Source organism: Limanda limanda, chromosome 7, assembly GCF_963576545.1.
Source record: "Limanda limanda chromosome 7, fLimLim1.1, whole genome shotgun sequence".
NCBI classification, from domain to species: Eukaryota; Metazoa; Chordata; class Actinopteri; order Pleuronectiformes; family Pleuronectidae; genus Limanda; species Limanda limanda.
Window position 1 is genome coordinate 19,544,413 of NC_083642.1, and position 18,817 is coordinate 19,563,229.

The 18,817-nt window shown below is 42.2% G+C and overlaps 1 protein-coding gene across 1 annotated transcript in view; it reads right to left on the reverse strand.

Moving 5' to 3' along the window:
- Positions 1-18,817, reverse strand: part of bsna (bassoon presynaptic cytomatrix protein a) — a 94,569-nt gene that overhangs the window by 47,183 nt on the left and 28,569 nt on the right. The window contains exons 3-4 of the mRNA XM_061075371.1: positions 17,096-17,999; positions 16,353-16,717 (exon numbers count right to left, since the gene is read on the reverse strand). Coding sequence (XP_060931354.1) covers positions 16,353-16,717; positions 17,096-17,999 — 1,269 coding nt within the window. The remainder of the gene's footprint in view (positions 1-16,352; positions 16,718-17,095; positions 18,000-18,817) is intronic.

An 18,817-nucleotide genomic window follows, 5' to 3' on the forward strand; every position in this document is an offset into this window, starting at 1 on the left:
AACATAGTAAGTGTAAACTCCTGTGTAGAGACTATGATGATTACAAAATGTGTAATAATATATTTAGTGGATCGTTATGGATGGTCAATTACTCCACCACTCAAAATCAAGGCATCTTATTAAATTTGCTCCATTAAGATCATGACACCAGATATGTATCCTGGCAGCAGCAAGAAAACAGCTGAAATCAGCACCATGGACAGAGGCAACATCCAAGTGCAACTACCAAACCTCACCAGCAGGGGGACGAACAGCTCCTGCTGATGTGAGAGAGCTGTGTTTCTGCCTCACTGTAGTCTCAGATAATAGAGCATACTACACAGAGTAATGTGATACTGCTAAGTGTGTCAGAGAGGGAAAGAAGAGTATCGAATTAGCAATCCAAAAGGTCAATAAAAGTGTAACAGAGAAAGAAAGAGGACAAGGAGGGAGAGAATGACATAGAGGATAAGAGGAGGCAGAGTGAGAGATGGATACTGTAGAGAACAAGAGCAGCAGTGGAATACAAACCACTGCTGGTTGCAGCTGGATTTTTCTAGTTACACACACACACACACACGCACACACACACACACATACACACACACACACACATAGAGTCTCCATCCCTCTTCCTGCATCGTGGTACAGTCCAATCCTAACCTTTATACTCGCTCCCATCACCCTCCTTTAGCCATCCATCACTTTCTCTCTCTTCTCCCTTCTCCATGTGTTTCTGGCTTGTTCTCTCATTGCATTCGTGAGGAACGCTATTTGTCACCATGAATGTGTAGGCGTGTTTGTGTTTGGCATGCTAGGATGTGTATGTACTTTGCATGTGTGCTAACTGGCTTCTCTCTCTCTCTCTCTATCTATCTCTCTCTCTCTCTCTCTCTCTCTTTATCTCTCTCTCTCTTTCTGCCTTGCTACCCTGCTCTCTTTCCCTCTCTGTTTTTGCGAGAGCTATTATTGCTGAGATGAGACATGCCGTGCATACATAGGGACACGTCTACAAAAACACTCGCAGAGGTCTTTTCACATCACCATTAGTCATTACGTCTCCCGCTGAGCTGAGCAGATGAACAACATGCTACAGACAGAGCTAATTCAACCGCCCACGCCTAAATTACACAGGCACATTATTTATTTGTGCGAGTGTTTTTCCCTGAGTGGTGTTTGAAATATGATGCAGTGAGAAACAAACAGGGCTGTAATGGCTACTTGTCAAATCACTCTCCATTTGCTTATCCTTACCTATTTTTCTGCTGGTAACAAACAAACACTGTTTTTTTTGGGAATATATTTTAATTCTTAATTAGAACTGTTCCCTGTCATTTATTGTAAACTACCAAAACATCCATCCATCCATTACCTTGACCACTTGTCCTTTGAGGGTCATGGGGGGAGCTAGAGCCAATCGCAGCTGACATTGTGTGAGAGACAACCTAGACAAGTCTCTGGCGTATCGCAGTACCAACATACAGAGATTTTCAAGGTGTCCTGATATATTTAAATCTTGGATAAAGTGGATGTAAGTCTAATATTGTAAGTATCACAAAATCTTGGACATGGCGATGGCAGGAGAGAGAGATGCTGTTTTCTAAATGTGACCAATCTAGATTGTCAAATTCTTCTCATCTGGCATTTGTCTGCAATGGGAGTGGATACAATCGACATTCTCGGGTCAAGTGACTCTGTAGTAGACACGGGTTTCATTCGGCTCCAGCTGCGATCGGCAGAGTTGGAAACATGACACCCGTGTGAATGCGCTAATTTGGCAGGACAGCGAGGTGAGAGAGCACCTCAGTTTCTGGTTCTCGACAGAAAATGACGCACCAGGGAAAAAAACCAGAAGGCGGTAGTGAGGGTTAGGGTGAACCCTTCTCTACCGCCAAAGGGAAAGGAGTCAATCGCCTTTTGTTTTACCCACGTGGCATAACAGAGGTATGAAGCAGGTATTGATTGTCAGTGCACAGGTTAAAAAACACCCATAGGAAAACCAACTAGGAGTGTAAAGTGATTAAATAGTTGTGATCAAAATAACCTTCATGTGCCAAACAATGACAAAGGAGTACTTTTTTCATCACATTATACTATATTAAATAGTAAAATGAGGTTGGTTAAGGTACTGAACTTTTATTTAATCAATAACATAATTTAGGAGAAGTTTGACATTTTGAAAATGTTCTGTTTCTTTAATCTAGAATGCTCATATATAGACATGTAAATATATGTTTTAATCTGTCATTATTTATTGTTTAACTAATCTTTAGTGTTTGTTTTTTGTAATATTCTACAGCAGTTAAGGAAATATGAGTTATAATAAGTCAAAATAAGCTAGATTTTGAGTAGAGGAGAGAAAGTTTGAATGGGTAGAGGAAGACAGCTGGAAGGGAGGAAAGAGGGAGGAAGGACGAACGGGGGAGAAAATGGAGGAGAAACACATCAAGCTTGCGTCTTGGAGGCAGTACAGCCAGCAGAGAAAAAAAAAACACCCCCATGAGCACCAACCGAATGGTATGGCCCGCTTGGGAATCATCCATTCAGTGAGCAGCACAAGGGAGCTGGGGGGAAATACAGTAAATGGATCTGGCTGGGCATACCCTTTAATTTTGTGAAAAGGCGTTACTGCTCTTTGAAGGGAGCCGGAGCTCATGGCACAGTTTCTCTCAGAGACGCTCAAAAGGACAGCCCATCGTTACCTTATCGCTTTGATTCACAACAACAGTGGGGTCTGCCCTATACAAGCCAACGTCCTGACTGACAGACTGACTGACCCCAAAGGCCGTTGCTCTTTCAAAAGGAATTGGTGTGAACGTTGCAGCTAATTTCAAATACTTCACATGCTGAACTGAATATCCTTGAAACAAATTGACTTCAACTATTCAGATTTATACATGACCCAGCAAAAAATAGGGCCCGTCACAATTTTTATCTGCAAAACCATTATTAAGGGCAGTGGGCTTTGGGAATAATGATAACAAAATATGACTTGGTTCCCTTCAGTTGCACAGCTGAATAGAATCAGATGGTTTGTGAACATAACATCATCGTAATGTCTTGCTTTCTATTCTGTTCTATTGTTTCTTGGTGTGTATACTTGATGTAAATGTATGTGACTGTCTGTGAACAGAGCTTACAAGTCAAGTGAACACACATTTATCTGTATCTACATCCAACCTGAGTGACGGCTTGTTTATATCTGTGTTTGTGTGTATGTGTGTGTGTGTGTGTGTGTGTGTGTGTGTGTGTGTGTGTGTGTGTGTGTGTGTGTGTGTGTGTGTGTGTGTGTGTGTGTGTGTGTGTGTGTGCGTGAGTGTCTGTGTGTGTGCGTGCGTGTGTCAGTGTCAGTCTCAGCGATGGGCACATGCAGGATCAGGGTCTGACAGCTGATTGGCAGATGGAGCTCCAACATTCGTCAAGGCAACCACAGAGGACATTGCCGGGCTGTCAGAGGAAGTTTATTCAGAATAGTGGTGTTATTAGGGGTTTAAACTTCACTTTTCATTATGTGAACTCAAACTTGTGAATGAGACGACAGTGGACTGACGGAGGAACCGTTTAATAAAGGAGATGTCAGTGTTTCATATGAGCTACATGAAAACTGGAGGGGGTTCATTTTTGTTGTTTCCCTTTAACATTACAGATATTAGTTGTAGAGTGAATGTAGGTATTTGTGTGTGTAGGTGTGTGTGTGTGTGTGTGTGTGTGTGTGTGTGTGTGTGTGTGTGTGTGTGTGTGTGTGTGTGTGTGTGTGTGTGTGTGTGTGTGTGTGTGTGTCTGTATTTAAAAAGGAGTCAGAGCTATCCAGAAAAACACAATAACATATTATTTTCTGTCTGTGACACCAAGCGTCTCCCTTGTATACTTGAGCAACGCCATGAATCCTTGCCAGCCTCCAACCCTGTGCCTTTATAAAAAAAAACAGTTTATTCTCCCGGAATCTATAACCTTATGATTAAGACTACATTTCAGTCCTACTGCAAAATTGTAACATGAAGGATTTCTACAATCACAGGAACTTATTCCCAACAGTAACATGTGGAGGATCCATTTAATCATTTAGCGCCTCCAGCTCTTGGATCTCAACCCATCCTGTGACAAATTGCTCCATAACTTTTGGTAACACACCCTCACAGCATTTAAAAGTACTTAAAGACTTGAAACTGTTCTCATGTCTTCACTTGAGCTGCATAATCTGTCGTTATATGAATAAAGTTGTAAAAGCACCATTTGGCATCTGTTTTTACAGCTACAGCCTGTCTGCTGCTGCTGCAACATAAGACGTGTCTGATAAGGATAGAAAGTAAGACTGGGGAAAGGACCTGGGAAAAATAATTTATGAACACAACCTAAACCCCGAAACAGGACGTCTGCAGAACGGATTGATTTTGGATTCAGTGAAATTGAATTTTTCTCGTTACTCTGGATTCTGTGTGGTGGTGATGAGTCGTATTTTGTGAGTCTAATATAGTGATATTTCTAAGTTTTGTTGCTCAGATATAACACATGAAATGAAAAGAATAAAATATTTCAAATCTTGAACGGAGCCAGGTGGAGAGCCAAGTACAGGAGCGAGTGAATGAAAACATTTGCAAATCAATGTTCTTTCTGTTTGTCACGACCCCACAACACACCTACACATCCCATCACACAAACACACATTGTGGGCATCGACTGGACAAAATCGAGTGATGGTCCCATGAAAGCAAACAAGAAAAAGAAAGAGCAAAAAGAGGGATGAGATGAGAGTGTCTGAGTCATTCACCCTTTTCACTGAATAATCGATGTGAGTCATGGCTCTCTGTGTGCGTGCGTGTGTGTATCTGCGTGTGTGAGTCTGCCTGTGTGGGTTCCCTATAGTAGTATGTGTGTTACTGTATGATCACAAAAACCGACAGATGCTGATTTGGGCTCATGAGTCATCCTTTATGCAGAATTAAAACCAGTGTGTGTATGAGAGAGATAACATGCAAAAGAAAAGCAAATCAACGTGTTAGTCTTTGATATGAAACATCTGAATCCTGGGCAGAAACAAATGTTTGTGGGGGCAGTGAAACCCCAAAAAGTTACAGTGGTTTTCACGTCAGTGCATATATTCAGTCTATGTTACAGCAGCTTCCAGGTTTTCTGCTGTCAGAGTTTGTATGTTGCTTCAGTTACATTAAGGCTGTTATTCCGCCTTTGTGTCAATGGGACATTTTTAACAGGCAACAAGATCATTTTTAACTACTCAAATAAAGGGAAAATCAAACAGCATATGTATTTACACAAACAAATTGTTTAACTCTGTTATTTGGTTAACTTCTTTGGGTTGTGGTGCAGCGGCAGTCACCATTTATTGTTATTGTTGTGCATTTGATAATAAACACTTGAAACTTGAATTTGGTGCGCTACTGATGAAATGAGCAGTAACGTTAGTATGACTGTTAACAGTAGTTGTTACGTTCTGAAACTGTAGTGATGGTGTGAATGATTACATCATCTCATCTGAGATGTAACCTGTGATGTTTCCCCATGTTGTTTTCATGATTTCCAAGAAATGGAATATGCCACGGCATATACATGTGGAAATTGCTGTTTTTGTTTCAGAGTCAGTCTACATTTAGAAGTGACCTTGGGCAAAATATGTAACTCCCAAATCCCCGTATGACTGTGTGTGTGAATGGATGAATGCTACGGCACTTTACGGTACTTTAGGTGGTTGATGAGATCGGAAAAAACACTATGAAAATACAGTCCATTTACCATTTGATTTATCTTCAGGTTGCCAGCATATCACACGGCCGACACATAGAGACAAACAACAATTCACATTCACACTGACATTTAATTGTATCACTCAAAGGTTGACTGTTGTGTAAAGGCTTCTTTCTGATTCTGTCATAGTTATTGGTAATCATAACGCAGCCACTCAATTAAGGATTCAAAGTGGAAATCTCTGTGTTAGAGGTTTCAGGTAGTGATGACCACCTGCCAGCCGTGAGTTTCCAGCTTCCTGCAGCCAAAGAGGCACCAGATCCAATACAGTCGACATCTTTCTCACAGCAAACCCTCCACTCAGGCTCTGCTGCAACCTCTGTTGATAACAAGCTCTGGGCCACGTTAAGATATAGTATTACACCAGTCGTCCTGACTCAGAAGATCAAGTCTCTGTACTTGGCATATTGCTCAAAGAGAATCCTTCATTAACTCTCAGCAGCTGATTCAGCTTCAGAAATAGTATTTTCCTTCCTCATCTTATCTGTGCCCTTGGGCGCCTTCATGGTAAAACAGTGCTCATCTTGTTTTCCATCACTGGCACTTGGCAAAGCTGTTACTGAGATTTAGAATGTGAACACTCCTCAGGTTGTCCATTATGCTTTGGGTTTTAACGTGTGCTGAGCCTCATTTTGACTCCAGCTGCATATAATGTGCCTCTCAAAAACAGCTCTGATCCTCACAGATAAATCTACCTCACACACCATCACAGCTCTCAACCTATAGGATGCAGATTCCTCCTCTAGGAATCCTCCATTTTGTTTATTTTTCCATGCCAGTAGTGATGTTATGCAGGTGTGAACCCTTTGGGGAGGATATTTCTTCCTCTGCTCTGTTACTGTGGATCAGGATGTACAGGGCTTGTGATGTTTACTAATTATCCCCAGACCAATGCTTCATGAAATATCAAAATTAATTAGTCAGATGGAAAAACTAAACATCAAGTGTGCATTGCTTTTCCCCTAAATAATGTGAACAAATCCTTGCTGCCGGGTTCTGACATCTTGTGGTAAAGACTTCCCTTGAGAATCACATTGTCCATGTTGTTTTTAGGAGTATATGTAATTAAACTCTCTTCTTCTCTTTTTCTAATGGAATCATTCTGCCTCAACACTTACATGCAACTATATCCTGCATTTCTGGGCACCCCAGTTACAGTTGTGTATTTTTTAAATCACTGCTCAACTATAGGCTGATCTTTAAAAAGTGGCTGCCAGCAGCTTGTTCTTTCCCTTGTTTGGTCTGTTGGGGAAATTCCCATTTTCTCTTCAGCTGCATCGTCCCTAAACCTTTGGGACCTTTAACTCAGAATCACACATTGTGGTTCTGTGGCAGTCTCTTTTTCAGTGTGTGAGGGGTGCTGTTAATCAGTGTGTAGCCCAGGGGAGGGAACAGCTCTCCTTGCTGACCCATTTAAAAGGCAGTTTGGTAGAGAGAGTAGGGAAAGTAGGGCAAGAAAAATACAAAACTTTAAGGTACTGCACGCAGAAATGAAAGCAGCCGAACACATGCCCAACACACACCTATCTTCTTACCTCCCTGGAGACCTGGTGTTTCTGTACCAAAGGTCTGACTCTCGCTGTCTCCTCCTCTGCACTGACCTAAAGAAATTATTACTTCCTACATTTATCTTGTGAAGAGGTGTTTTTATTCCCCTATGTCACTATTGTGGAGGATCATTCCTCCACTCATTAAGCATTATCTCAAAACAACACCACTGTCAGTGACTGTAGGGGGCGCCGTTACCCACCTAAAATGTGCAGAATTACTGTGAATACAAATGCGTGTAGTCTCTTGAATGAAATACATTTTGCTTTTTGTAACTGGTTGCGAAAAAACTCTGTTTCAATAGAAGTCTATCAGAAAACGACCCTACATTTTCTTAAGCACGTTATGGTTCTGTTTGGAAGTCTTTTTCAACACAACATGATGTTCATTTTAGAGCAAAATAGCTGATACATCCCGGTATACACAAGCGCACGGATATCCATGTGATTGACAGCTGCTAACTTCCAATGGGTGCATTTCACAGATGTACTTGTTTAGTGAGGCTTGCCCCTGGCTTCTCCAAATATGGCTATTTCTGGTTTCAGAAAAACGAGATGGTGCTGGTTAAAATGGGTAAAGATGGGTGACATCACAGGTACAGGTACAACACAGATATAAGATTCACAGACTGCAACACAACATGTCCACTCTTCAGAAAACAATCAGACAACTAAATAAGTGCTGGCAATCAAGGATTATCTTGTTGGATACAGTATTTTGATATTCAACACAAAAGAAAAAGTGAAAACAAACATGTACAGCAGCCTGCCCTGTCCTTTACTTTCATCTTAGTCACAAATACATGTCTTCATTCCCTCAGTTTAGAAATACTTTCACTCACTTTCTCTCAGCCTCTGATCGAGGACTCCTGTGTTCATGGGGGGTAAAACCTGAGATAAAACAGTGCAATTTCCCTGTGTAATGGTGTGTGAGATTGTGTTTGTGTGTGTGTGTGTGTGTGTGTGTGTTTTCGTGTTTGTTTGTGTTAGTTTGTGGGTGTTTTATAGAGAAATCCCATTCAAGCGTTTTGTCAAGAGTTTTATGTTCAATGAAACTGCCAAAGACAGTAGGAGCAGAGAAACAGTGAGAGACGTCTGTGAGAAACAGAGAAAAGTGACAGAGAGAGTGAAGGTGAGATAATGAAAAGAGGAGAAGAAAAGAAGACAGATGGAGGGCTGGAGATAGAGCAAAGGGGGGAAAGTAGACAGATAGATGAGGGGAGAAGAAGAAAGGGAAAGATGCAGAAGTGCGAGTATGGAGGAAGGGGTAGAGGAGGTAAATGCAGCGTTGACCTGCAGGACAGGAGAAGATTAGGATAAAACAGAGGCTTGGAAAGACGGGAGGAAAGACTAAGTGAATAGTTGAGAGTGAGGGCTGAAACTAGAGGTGGACAGAATGGAGATGGAGACAGATGACGGGGTAGAAGGTGACAGGGGGAGAATCAATGGAAGGTAAGTCAAGGAGGAAAACACAAAAGTCCTTGAGACATAAAGACTGGAGAGTGTGTGTGTTTAGAAGAGAGAGGAGATTCATGAGGGTGCATAAATGAAGTGACCGCATACGACCTAACGTGCCACAGACCAGGAGAGTACAGCACAATCAGGGCTGAAGCTTCATTTTAAACCTGTGCTGTCATTTTTATATCTATGTTACTGAAAGTTTCTTGAGTTTGGGAAAAACAGAAACATCTTAAATTGTTCGTGCCTGACCAGTCCAAGAGCACCGCCTCAGTATACGTCATCTGCAGGTATTTAAAGAACCGACTGACGTCACTCTAGAAGGGGAAAAAAACAACACTGGACTGAACTTTGGACGGAAATAGGCGGGTGAAAGGGACATATGGTGCAGAGGCTGCATATACGGTTTCAGATAAATGATTAAACTGCCTGTTTGAGATGTTTTAAAGCTATATACATTATTTTAATCCTTAATATAACAGCCAAGAAATATTGCCTATGTAAAGATTTGTCCAGCCACAAATTTATGTTGTGAGTCCCTTTCTGTAAAACAATTGATGCAGTGCTGTTAAAAGGACTCCTGAGAGGACACAATCATTCTCAACCCTTTTCCACACTTTGACATCTTTAAGACCACAAAACACTCGAAACACACCTCCCACCTGTCCACTACGGTGCAAGTCAACCAGGAGCACTGCAGCTACACCTTGTTTTTAAACAATCAATCAATGGGCTACACACTACACCGCACAGCAATACTACCCATGCTAACTAGCTGCTAGCCAGTAGAAGATGCTATTGGTGTCATTGAGGTGTGACATGGCCTTATCCACAGCCACATATTTTAAATAAATTGTTAAAGCACAGAAAACCAATACAAATAAAGACACTACATTGTATTCTTAATGAGGCGCACATTTCCTTCTGCGTCATATCCGTACGCAGTCTACCTGCCAAACAAAGACCACCTCCTCGGCCACGTAGACTGTGAGGCCCAACCGAACTGAGAGGGTCTGGTCTACAGAGGATTTCTGTGATCTGCATCACCAGCTCATACCATCCTAATTGGTGTTGCCTAGCAACAGAGCTGCAGTTCGACGAGACAAGAAAGTTTTAATGCCCCTTGGTTTTTTTAACATTTGTAGTTTTAGTTTATGTGTGATGCTAAAGCATTGTACACCAGCAGCATTTTCTCTTCGAAAAACAATCTATGTCAATGAACTGCAATAAATCCTGGGATTGGTCGGGGAAGGAAGGATCTCTCCAATAGAGCATTTATTTTTCAGGCATGAAAGGACGCATTTGTCTGCCCCATTTGGATGAGCTTTCAAAATGGTAAAGCTTAGTCATCATAACACTGTGACACAAGTGTTCATATGCAGCCTCTAAAAGATGCAAACTGCAACAGTTCGCCCTGATTTTGGCCAAATGAGTGTCTCGGTTGTAGCTTGTTTAAATACAGAGACTGCGTAAATAGAAAAAATTCATCATTTTGATAGCATTATTTTTGAGTAGAGTTCTGTTTGGTTCAGCTCTTCTAATGGGCTCAGTTTTCAATTATTTACAATCGGTTGTATTTTGACATTATTGGGGGAAATAAACCCCATCTTTTGAAAAGTAGTCCAGTGCTCATTTGTCCTTTTGACTTCATGGTCCCTGACAAGATGTCACCAAGCTAAAGGAAATAATCTATCTGTCTCTGTTAGTGGAAACTAATTCTAATAAAGTTTTGTCTCAACAAAGGCTCTTTGCAAATGGATAAACAATTTCCATTTATGAATACATTAAAATAATAACACCTCACAGGTTCAGCACCCTCCAACGCATCCTCTTAGGTGAATAGATTCTACAGGTAAAAGAGTTCAGACGAGCAGATGATTCTGTTTTTCATGGTTGTCATTATTTCAATGACTAAGCTCATAAGGCTGTGAAAAAAAGGCCAACCCCACAGAAGGCAGAAGAAGTTATTTGCCTTGCAGCCTTCTGAATGCATATTGTATGCATTTTTTAAAAAGTGAGTGGAGGTAGGGCACTGAATAAGTAAAGAGAGAAAGAGGCTGAAGGTGGGCAAGTTCGTTTCTTGCAGATATGAGAACAAAAGAGGACAAGGGAGGGTTTTGTGAAAAAGAAGAGGAGACAGAGAAATAGATACAGATGAAGAAATGTAATAAAGAATGTAGAGGGAGGTAATGAGGTAGCGATTTAAAATGTAGGAACGCTATATTTACCCTCACAGCAGGACAGTGATCAGAATGTTGCTAATTGAATCCCACCTGATAAAATGTGGATGGGAGACGATGAAAAAAAGAGGCTCAGAGGACAAGATGAAAGGAACAGATGGAAGTTGCGGTTGGACAGCGGCAAGAAGAGAAGAAGGAGGAGAGGAGAGGATGGCGAGCCGTTGTATTATTAATTGTAGTGAGATATCCTCAAGTGTAGGAGCGAACTGTCCGTCCATTAGAAGCCCAGTCGTCCCTGCTGCTGCTCTCAGCCTCTATTTCTGTTCTGGTTTCTTTCTAAATACAGAAGCATGACTCACTCTTTCCTTCTCTTCTCTCCTTGTTTCTGGGCCTAAGTCTTCCTTTTAGTGGCTTTCATGCTCTTAGCTTGTTGTGGACCAGTGTGGCTCCTTAAAGGCCAGAGCTCTTTTCTTTCTTTAGTCTTGGAGTATTGGTCCAGCTGCACAACCAAATATTTAGTTTGATAGAGACATTTTTGTCCCACGGATCAGTGGTTTGATCTTTTTTGCAGATTGAAGCTTTAACATTAATTTTCACGTTTTAAACTGCAACTACAAACCAAATTCAACGTATTTTAATATTTATAGTTCAATCCACAGCAGTAGGCAACATCTGCTCCTTTCTCTATGTTCTATTTTTGCATGTGCGCTCAACCAGTGTGTATGTTTATGAGCATTTAAAAAGACACAGTGTGTGTAATGCTCTATGTAATTATACCCATTGGGTGACATCACCTTATTGCAAGCATAGCGATGTGCATGTGTGAACATAATGCATATAATCTGGTTGACGTATGTGTTTGTTAGCCTGGTGTGTATTCATTGTGTGTGCGCGTGTATGTGCATAAGTATAGAGTGCAAGTGGTGTTTTTACGTGTGCACTGCTGATGCCTGCCGTTTTTAAACTGTCTGCATGCGTGCATTTGTGTGTGTGTGTGTGTGTGTGTGTGTGTGTTTGTGTGTGTGTGGTGTGTGTGTGTGTGTGTGTGTGTGTGTGTGTGTGTGTGTGTGTGTGTGTGTGTGTGTGTGTGTGTGTGTGTGTGTGTGTGTGTGTGTGTGTGTGTGTGTACTTGTCTCTGAACATGTAAATCTAAATCAGACTGGGTCATCACAGCTGCAGATGTTGGTTTGTGGCATTTATTTGTCTGGTGTTGACTAAATGTCAAAAACTTTACGGAACATTATGCAGCTTGTGTGTTTTGCTGAAATTTTCTTCTGGCTGTTTCCTCGCTCGATTACCTTGTGCCTCTATGGGTGTCTGCTCTCTGCACATCAATTTACAGATTGTTACTTCCCCCCGAGATGAAAGAGGACAAATGAGGAGTGAAGACAACTGACAGAAATTACAAGACAGAAAAAGGTAAAGGGATAGACGAGGAATAGTTGATAATAATGAAAGTGCTACATCAAAGATACAATAACTAAAGCTACTCTATTAGCCCTGATGGCCCCTAGAGTGCTAAGAGCAACCTTTGAAATGACCAATCAGCTCTGTGGAAAGCACTCACACTTGCACACACGCATAATCAAAGTCATACAGAGAAACTCATTAAATTACCAGTGTCAACCATTTGGCCGTTGTGGCATTTGCCTGAGGCAGAGTGATGTGTCTGACTGCATGAGACTGAGCGAGTGAGGAGACATTATTATAAAATGGTTACTATAGAAGCAAGAAATAGGCTTGTATAAAATACATAACAATGTCCATATTAATAATAAAGTGCTTGAGTTGAGAACCTACATTTTGGATCTTGGTTGCACTAATAGAATCTGAATATGTACGACATGACAGCTCCCCAAACGTGAAGCTAACGTATCTTGATCACCCCCGGTGGCCAGCTGCAGTATAGATCATAAACCCTGACTCCTATATGTTAGTCGGGAAAATGACCAATCTAAAAGATCTAAGTATATATTGAACAAATGTTTCTCAAATATGGTTTCTGTCATTTTAGTTAAATATTGTTGTTGTTCAAGTGCTCATGTTTCTGATATTGGTTTTAACTAGCTATCAAGCATATGTATCCGTGAGGTGAGCATTCAAACTAATAGCGTGTCATGTCAAATTTGGTTGAATTAGATTTTTGGCCCAAATAAAGACATATACATAATGTAAATAGTCACACTCTGGTACACAGCTACCTCAAACACAAAAACAGATTGGGTCAGACTAGAAACCCAAATTTTGATCATAAATCTGCAAACACAGACACATCACATGTGCACACACGCAGCTTTACAGATTAAAAGCCACAGTCACAAATCTGTTTACTTCAGTTCAGACACACAAACAAACACACACGTAGTAGACATACATCCAGGTGGACTGTAACAATCCTGATAATTGTTGCGACAGCAGTGATGACAGGTGTGAAATCCTGAATGACAGACCGAACAGAGAAATGGCCTCATTCACTCATTCACTAACACTGCTTCCACAGTGTGTGTGGGTGTGTGTGTGCGCACGCGTGTGTGTGTGTCATGGTGTGTCATCATTCAGTCTTTCATGTGGAGCTTGTTCTCATCACCAAACAATTACTTATTCTGTTTCATGTGTTTCCATGTTGAGATCAGACTGTAGCATAAACAATACATGGACCCATTTGAAACATAAACACAACACATACCCCAGTCTGTCCACACTGGATGTCCCTTGCATGTCTCATTTGAAGCTCTATTTGATTCATTTGGAAAAATGTCATTGCATTGTTCTTCTCTGTCTCTATAAGCTGAAGAAACAGAGAGTAGATAGCAAAAAAACTCAGGGAGGCATAATAAGATGGAAGCAGGAATTAGGTAAAGAAGCAGGGAGGCAAGAAGGGGAAGGATATTGTGACTTTTTACTTTTCTGTTCCAGGAGACATCTCTCTGGCTATTTATAAATATATATAAAAAACCTTAGCTGAATTATAGATAAACCAAGCAAGTCCTACCCTCCATGTGTCTATCACAAAGCGTTCTTGTCTTTTTTTCAAACACTAAAGCGTATGCGCACCGCGCTGTCAGACACATGCATTTTTCAGTAAAGACACATGAGAGTGAACTGGAAGAAGAAATGGTGAAAGTAGTCGACTTCAGCCTCTGAAAAAAATCCCTAGTCACTATGTGGGCCATTTTGACATTTGATTTGTATCTAAATGTTTAAAATCTGGATATAAGCTGGGTTTCTGCATTTACACCTGGTGTTTTCATAATGTCAATTCAACTTGTGATGAAATACTGAAAAGGCTGCATATACAATTTGCAAAGTAATTGGGTCAAAGTATAACTTTCTGAGCCGATGTATGACTCAATGAAACTTGGATATTTACATGGTTATTTACAGCACTGAATAGAAAGTGATATGAAGTATGATAAAAGTACTGCACACAAATATTTTCATTAGGATTTAGTTTAAGTTAAAAACACCTCATAAAAAAAATAAAAAAAACACTGTGATCCCTTCGGTCCTTGACGTCATCTCTCCTTCCCCCTCTTTGCTTCGCTCATGTCATTTTTCAACCTCCTTTTCCCTACTGTTCTACTTACTGTCATTGTGTGTGTGTGTGTGTGTCTGTGTGTGTGTGTGTGTTGGATTTTCATCCCTCTGGACTGGATGCTGCACGTGATTCAGCTCCATGTCTGGTTTCTCCCTCCGCCTCTATCCGGCTCTTTTTCTAACCGCTCCCGCTGCTCTTTCACTCTCTCAATCTGACAAAATTTAAACTTTTTACTAATCTCTGTTTTTCTCTGAATGTCTCATCCTATTTATTCCATTAGGTTCCTCTTCAACGCTTTCTAAGGTTTCTCTTTCTTCATCTCATTTTGCGTCTCTATTCCAACTCCCTTTTTAAAATCTCTGCTGAAGCATCTTCCTTAAACATCTTTTTCAGACATCTCTCAATATGAGTCCTAATCATGAATTTTCTGGCTTGGTCTAGTTGAATGTGTATTTCATGGCATTTACTGAAAGAAAGGATTTAATCTAGTGTTCTTGATATTCATTTTTTATACCTTATAATTTACAAACAATAATGTAATGCAATATGTATCCTCTTCTCTCTACCATCTGTCTATCTTCTCATTACACACAGACACACATACACACACATACACACACATATATACACACACACACACACACACACACACACACACACAAACACAAACACACTCCTTTTGATCTGAATGTGTATGATGGTTTTAATGGTGTCAATTTCTCACGGTCTAAATAACATTCTTTGTCTCCATGCTGTGTGTGTGTGTTTATCACTGTCCTTGCACAGTGGTAGTAGTAGTTGTATAACGCTTTCTTTTACTATCTCCAAGTCTGTATTGTGGCATTATCAGTACATTACAGTATAGCACTCCGGCCTCCCCAGAGACCCTGAAGGCATCACGTTTGCTCAAAGTAAATACAACGCGAGTCATCCTCAATTTGCATGACTGACTGACTGACTTACACACATCCTTGCTTCTTTGATTCTTTTCTGTCATCAGTTTCATCCCGCTATTTGTTTTCCTGCTGATTTACTAGTGCTACTTCTTTACTTCCTTTCCTTCCCTCCTTCCTTCCTTTTTAATTTGCTTAATGACTTTCCTTGCATAGTCATCTACTTCTCTGCATTCTTATATATCTTTATTTTCCTGACATCCTTCTGTCTTTTGGCCTTCACTCCTTCCGTCCTTTCCCTAACTTCATTCCTACATCCTTCTTTCCTCCTTTCTTCCTTTCACTCCATTTCTGTTGCCTTCTCTCTTGCCAATGGGGAAGCTTTTTATTATTCGTTATTCGTTCATCAATTATCTCACCCTCTCACTCTGTCTCTATTCTTTATCTTTATGCTTTTTTCTCTCTGCACTCTGTCTGGTACCCTGTCTTAAGCATCTACTATTAAAGGCCCCCACCCAAAAAAACTATCTATCTCTTTTTCTCACTTGTTTCATTTCCAGCCCTCCATATTTTATTCTTGTTCTTAGATCTATATTGTCTTAACAACCGAGCATGAAAAAGTGTGTTCGAAGGGACACAGTTTGTTTGTCTTTTGTCTCAAATTAAGATCCTGTAAACTGTAGAGCAATGAGTATACAATATGTAAGTCTTACAGAGTGAGGACATTTTGGCTGACCAAACTTCTTCAAAGGGCTGTTTGAGGGTTAAGAATTGGTTTAGGGATAGGGTTGGGGGCTAGGGAATGCATTATGCCAGTGAGTATCCTCACTGTGTGTGTGTGTGTGTGTGTGTGTGTGTGTGTGTATGTGTGTGTGTGTGTGTGTGTGTGTGTGTGTGTGTGCACATGCTGTGAAACTCCTTTGTCAACTGACCTGCTTCATGTTTATTATGCATTATGCGTGCACTGTATTGTTAGTATGTGTGTAATTCCTCTTACCTCCACCAGATGTGGTGTAGGGTTGAAGCCACACAGGTTACACACTTGGCTTTGACACTGCGTACAACTGTTGTAGTTGGGTGGGCCGGAGCTGCCAATGTTCAGCTCCGTTTTGCAAAGAGGACAGTTCACTTTCGGCTTCACGGGTTCTGGAGCGGGCACAGGGGCCGCCACAGGCTCCTGCTTCTGCAGAGCTTTCTGCAGATGAGGGGGTGTTTGCTGATGTAAACCTTGTGGTTGTGGTTGTCCTTGCTGCCCCTTTTGATGATGGGCGGGTGACTGCTGTTGCGGCATTCCTTGTTGATAGGGCATGGTCTGCTGTTGTTGCTTCTGCGATGGCCCATGTGGTCCACCCATTTTGGGACCTCCCATTTGGCTTGGTGCACGATGACCTCCAATTTGATTCGGTGCATGAGGACCCCCCATTTGGCTCGGTGCATGAAGACCCCCCATTTGGCTCGGTGCATGAGCAGCCCCCATTTGGCCAGGTGGATGAGCAGCCCCCATTTGGCTCGGTGCATGAGGACCCCCAATTTGGCTCGGAGCATGAGCAACCCCCACTTGGCCCAGTGGATGAGGACCCCCCATTTGGCTCGGTGCATGAGGACCACCCATTTGGCTCGGTACATGAGCAGCCCCCATTTGGCTCGGTGCATGAGCAACCCCCATTTGGCTAGGTGTATGAGCAGCCCCCATTTGACCCGGTGGATGAGGGCCTCCCATTTGAGTTGGAGCATGAGGGCCCCCCATCCCTAATGGTTTAGTGCCAGCTGTCCCTTGTTGTTGCTGCTGCCTGTTTTCAGGAGTTGCATTGCTGAACACCACCTTGCCTCGTGCAGGGCTTGGCTGGGTAGAGGTGGTGGGCAGAGGGTCAACACTGATCAGGGTACTCGCCTGATTGAGCAGCGATGCTCCAAAGCCAAACAGTTTGGTCAGGCCATCCTGGGCAGGAGGGGGTGCCTGACTTTGAGGTCTGTGGGCCGGCGAGGAGCCGGCACTTCTTGTCTGGTCGTGGTGTCGAGCCATTGGCTGATGCATCGGAGAACCACGACCCAAATCAGGCTGGGAGGGCGCTTTTGTCAAACCAGGCAGTGGCACAGCACCAGGGTGGGGAATCCTTGGACCCCCAGGTTGATTGAGGCCTCCTGTAGGCCCTCCGGCAGCCCCTGGAGCTCCAGGACCTCTGTGGGAGTACGGGTCAGCCCTCATGCCCTGCTGGGAGGGCCCTGTCTTATTCTGGGGGCCGCCAGGGCCTGGGTGTCTCTGTAAGCCTGGGGAGGCGTGAGGCTGAGTCTGCGGCCCCGGCTGGGATGATGGGTAAGTCTGAGACTGAGACTGGGGATACTGCTGGGACTGGGTGTATGGCTGTGCCTGGGAATAGGGCTGCGTCTGGCCGTAGGGCTGAGACTGAGGATGCTGCTGTTGCTGCTGCTGCTGTCGCTGGGCGGGCTGACTCTGTGCCAGAGGTTTGGGCTGTGCTGCTGCTGCCGGCTGTGTTGGCTGAGGTGCGGGCTGCTGAGGCTGGACAATGGGTTTGGCTTGGTGGGATGGAGAATGAATCTGCTGTTGGCTCTTAGAGCGAGGCGTGGTCATATCAATGCCAAGAGCTCTCTGCATCTGACAATTTAGACACAACCACTCCTGGACCTGTAGATAAGAAACAGACCAGTTCTAATGTTATTTAATCCAACAAAAATACAATTTCTCTCAAGGCATTCCAAATATCACTTAGACATTCTGTATGATATAGTTCCCACAGGCGAAGTTAGACAGTTTATGGGATATTGAGGAAAGCCTTTGACTGTTCTGTGACTGTACCAATCAGCTGAATGACAAATATTCTAGATTCCTTGCACATATCAAGTGTCTTTGGGATCTCCAGTTGAGGTTCTAAAGGACTGAACAGTGCTTGGCAGCACAAAATAAGGAGGTGGGGCATGAGTCATGACTGTTGCAAGTTTGTCTTAGCACTAACACGTTATCAGATAAGAAAAAGGGCATCACAAGAAAAATTTAAAGGAGGTTAATGAGCAAACAAAAGAGACTAAATTAACTTCACCAACAACAGAGGTCAGTATTGATATAAGACATTGTCTATCAAGTCAACCAGTTCGCCTTTTAAAGCTGATTGCTATTGATTACTTTAAGTATCACTGCTGACTCAGACACTATAAACCAGTGTCTCTACTCCTTCAAACCACATAACTCTGTATTCATTCATTCATCAAACTTAAAAGTTAGCGATAATGCATGAGAGACCAGACATTGGGATGGCGACACATCAAACATGGTCCATCTTTCCTGCCGTGGAAAACAGAAGTGTAGACACAATAGTTGTAATCAACCAGAAATAGAGGGGGAGAGGGGTAAATCAACCACAAATTGACTGCAGCACTGAGTGATTGCCGAGCCGAAACCGCAACCTGAGTGAAAAGCATTACATCCTTCAGATACACACAAACACA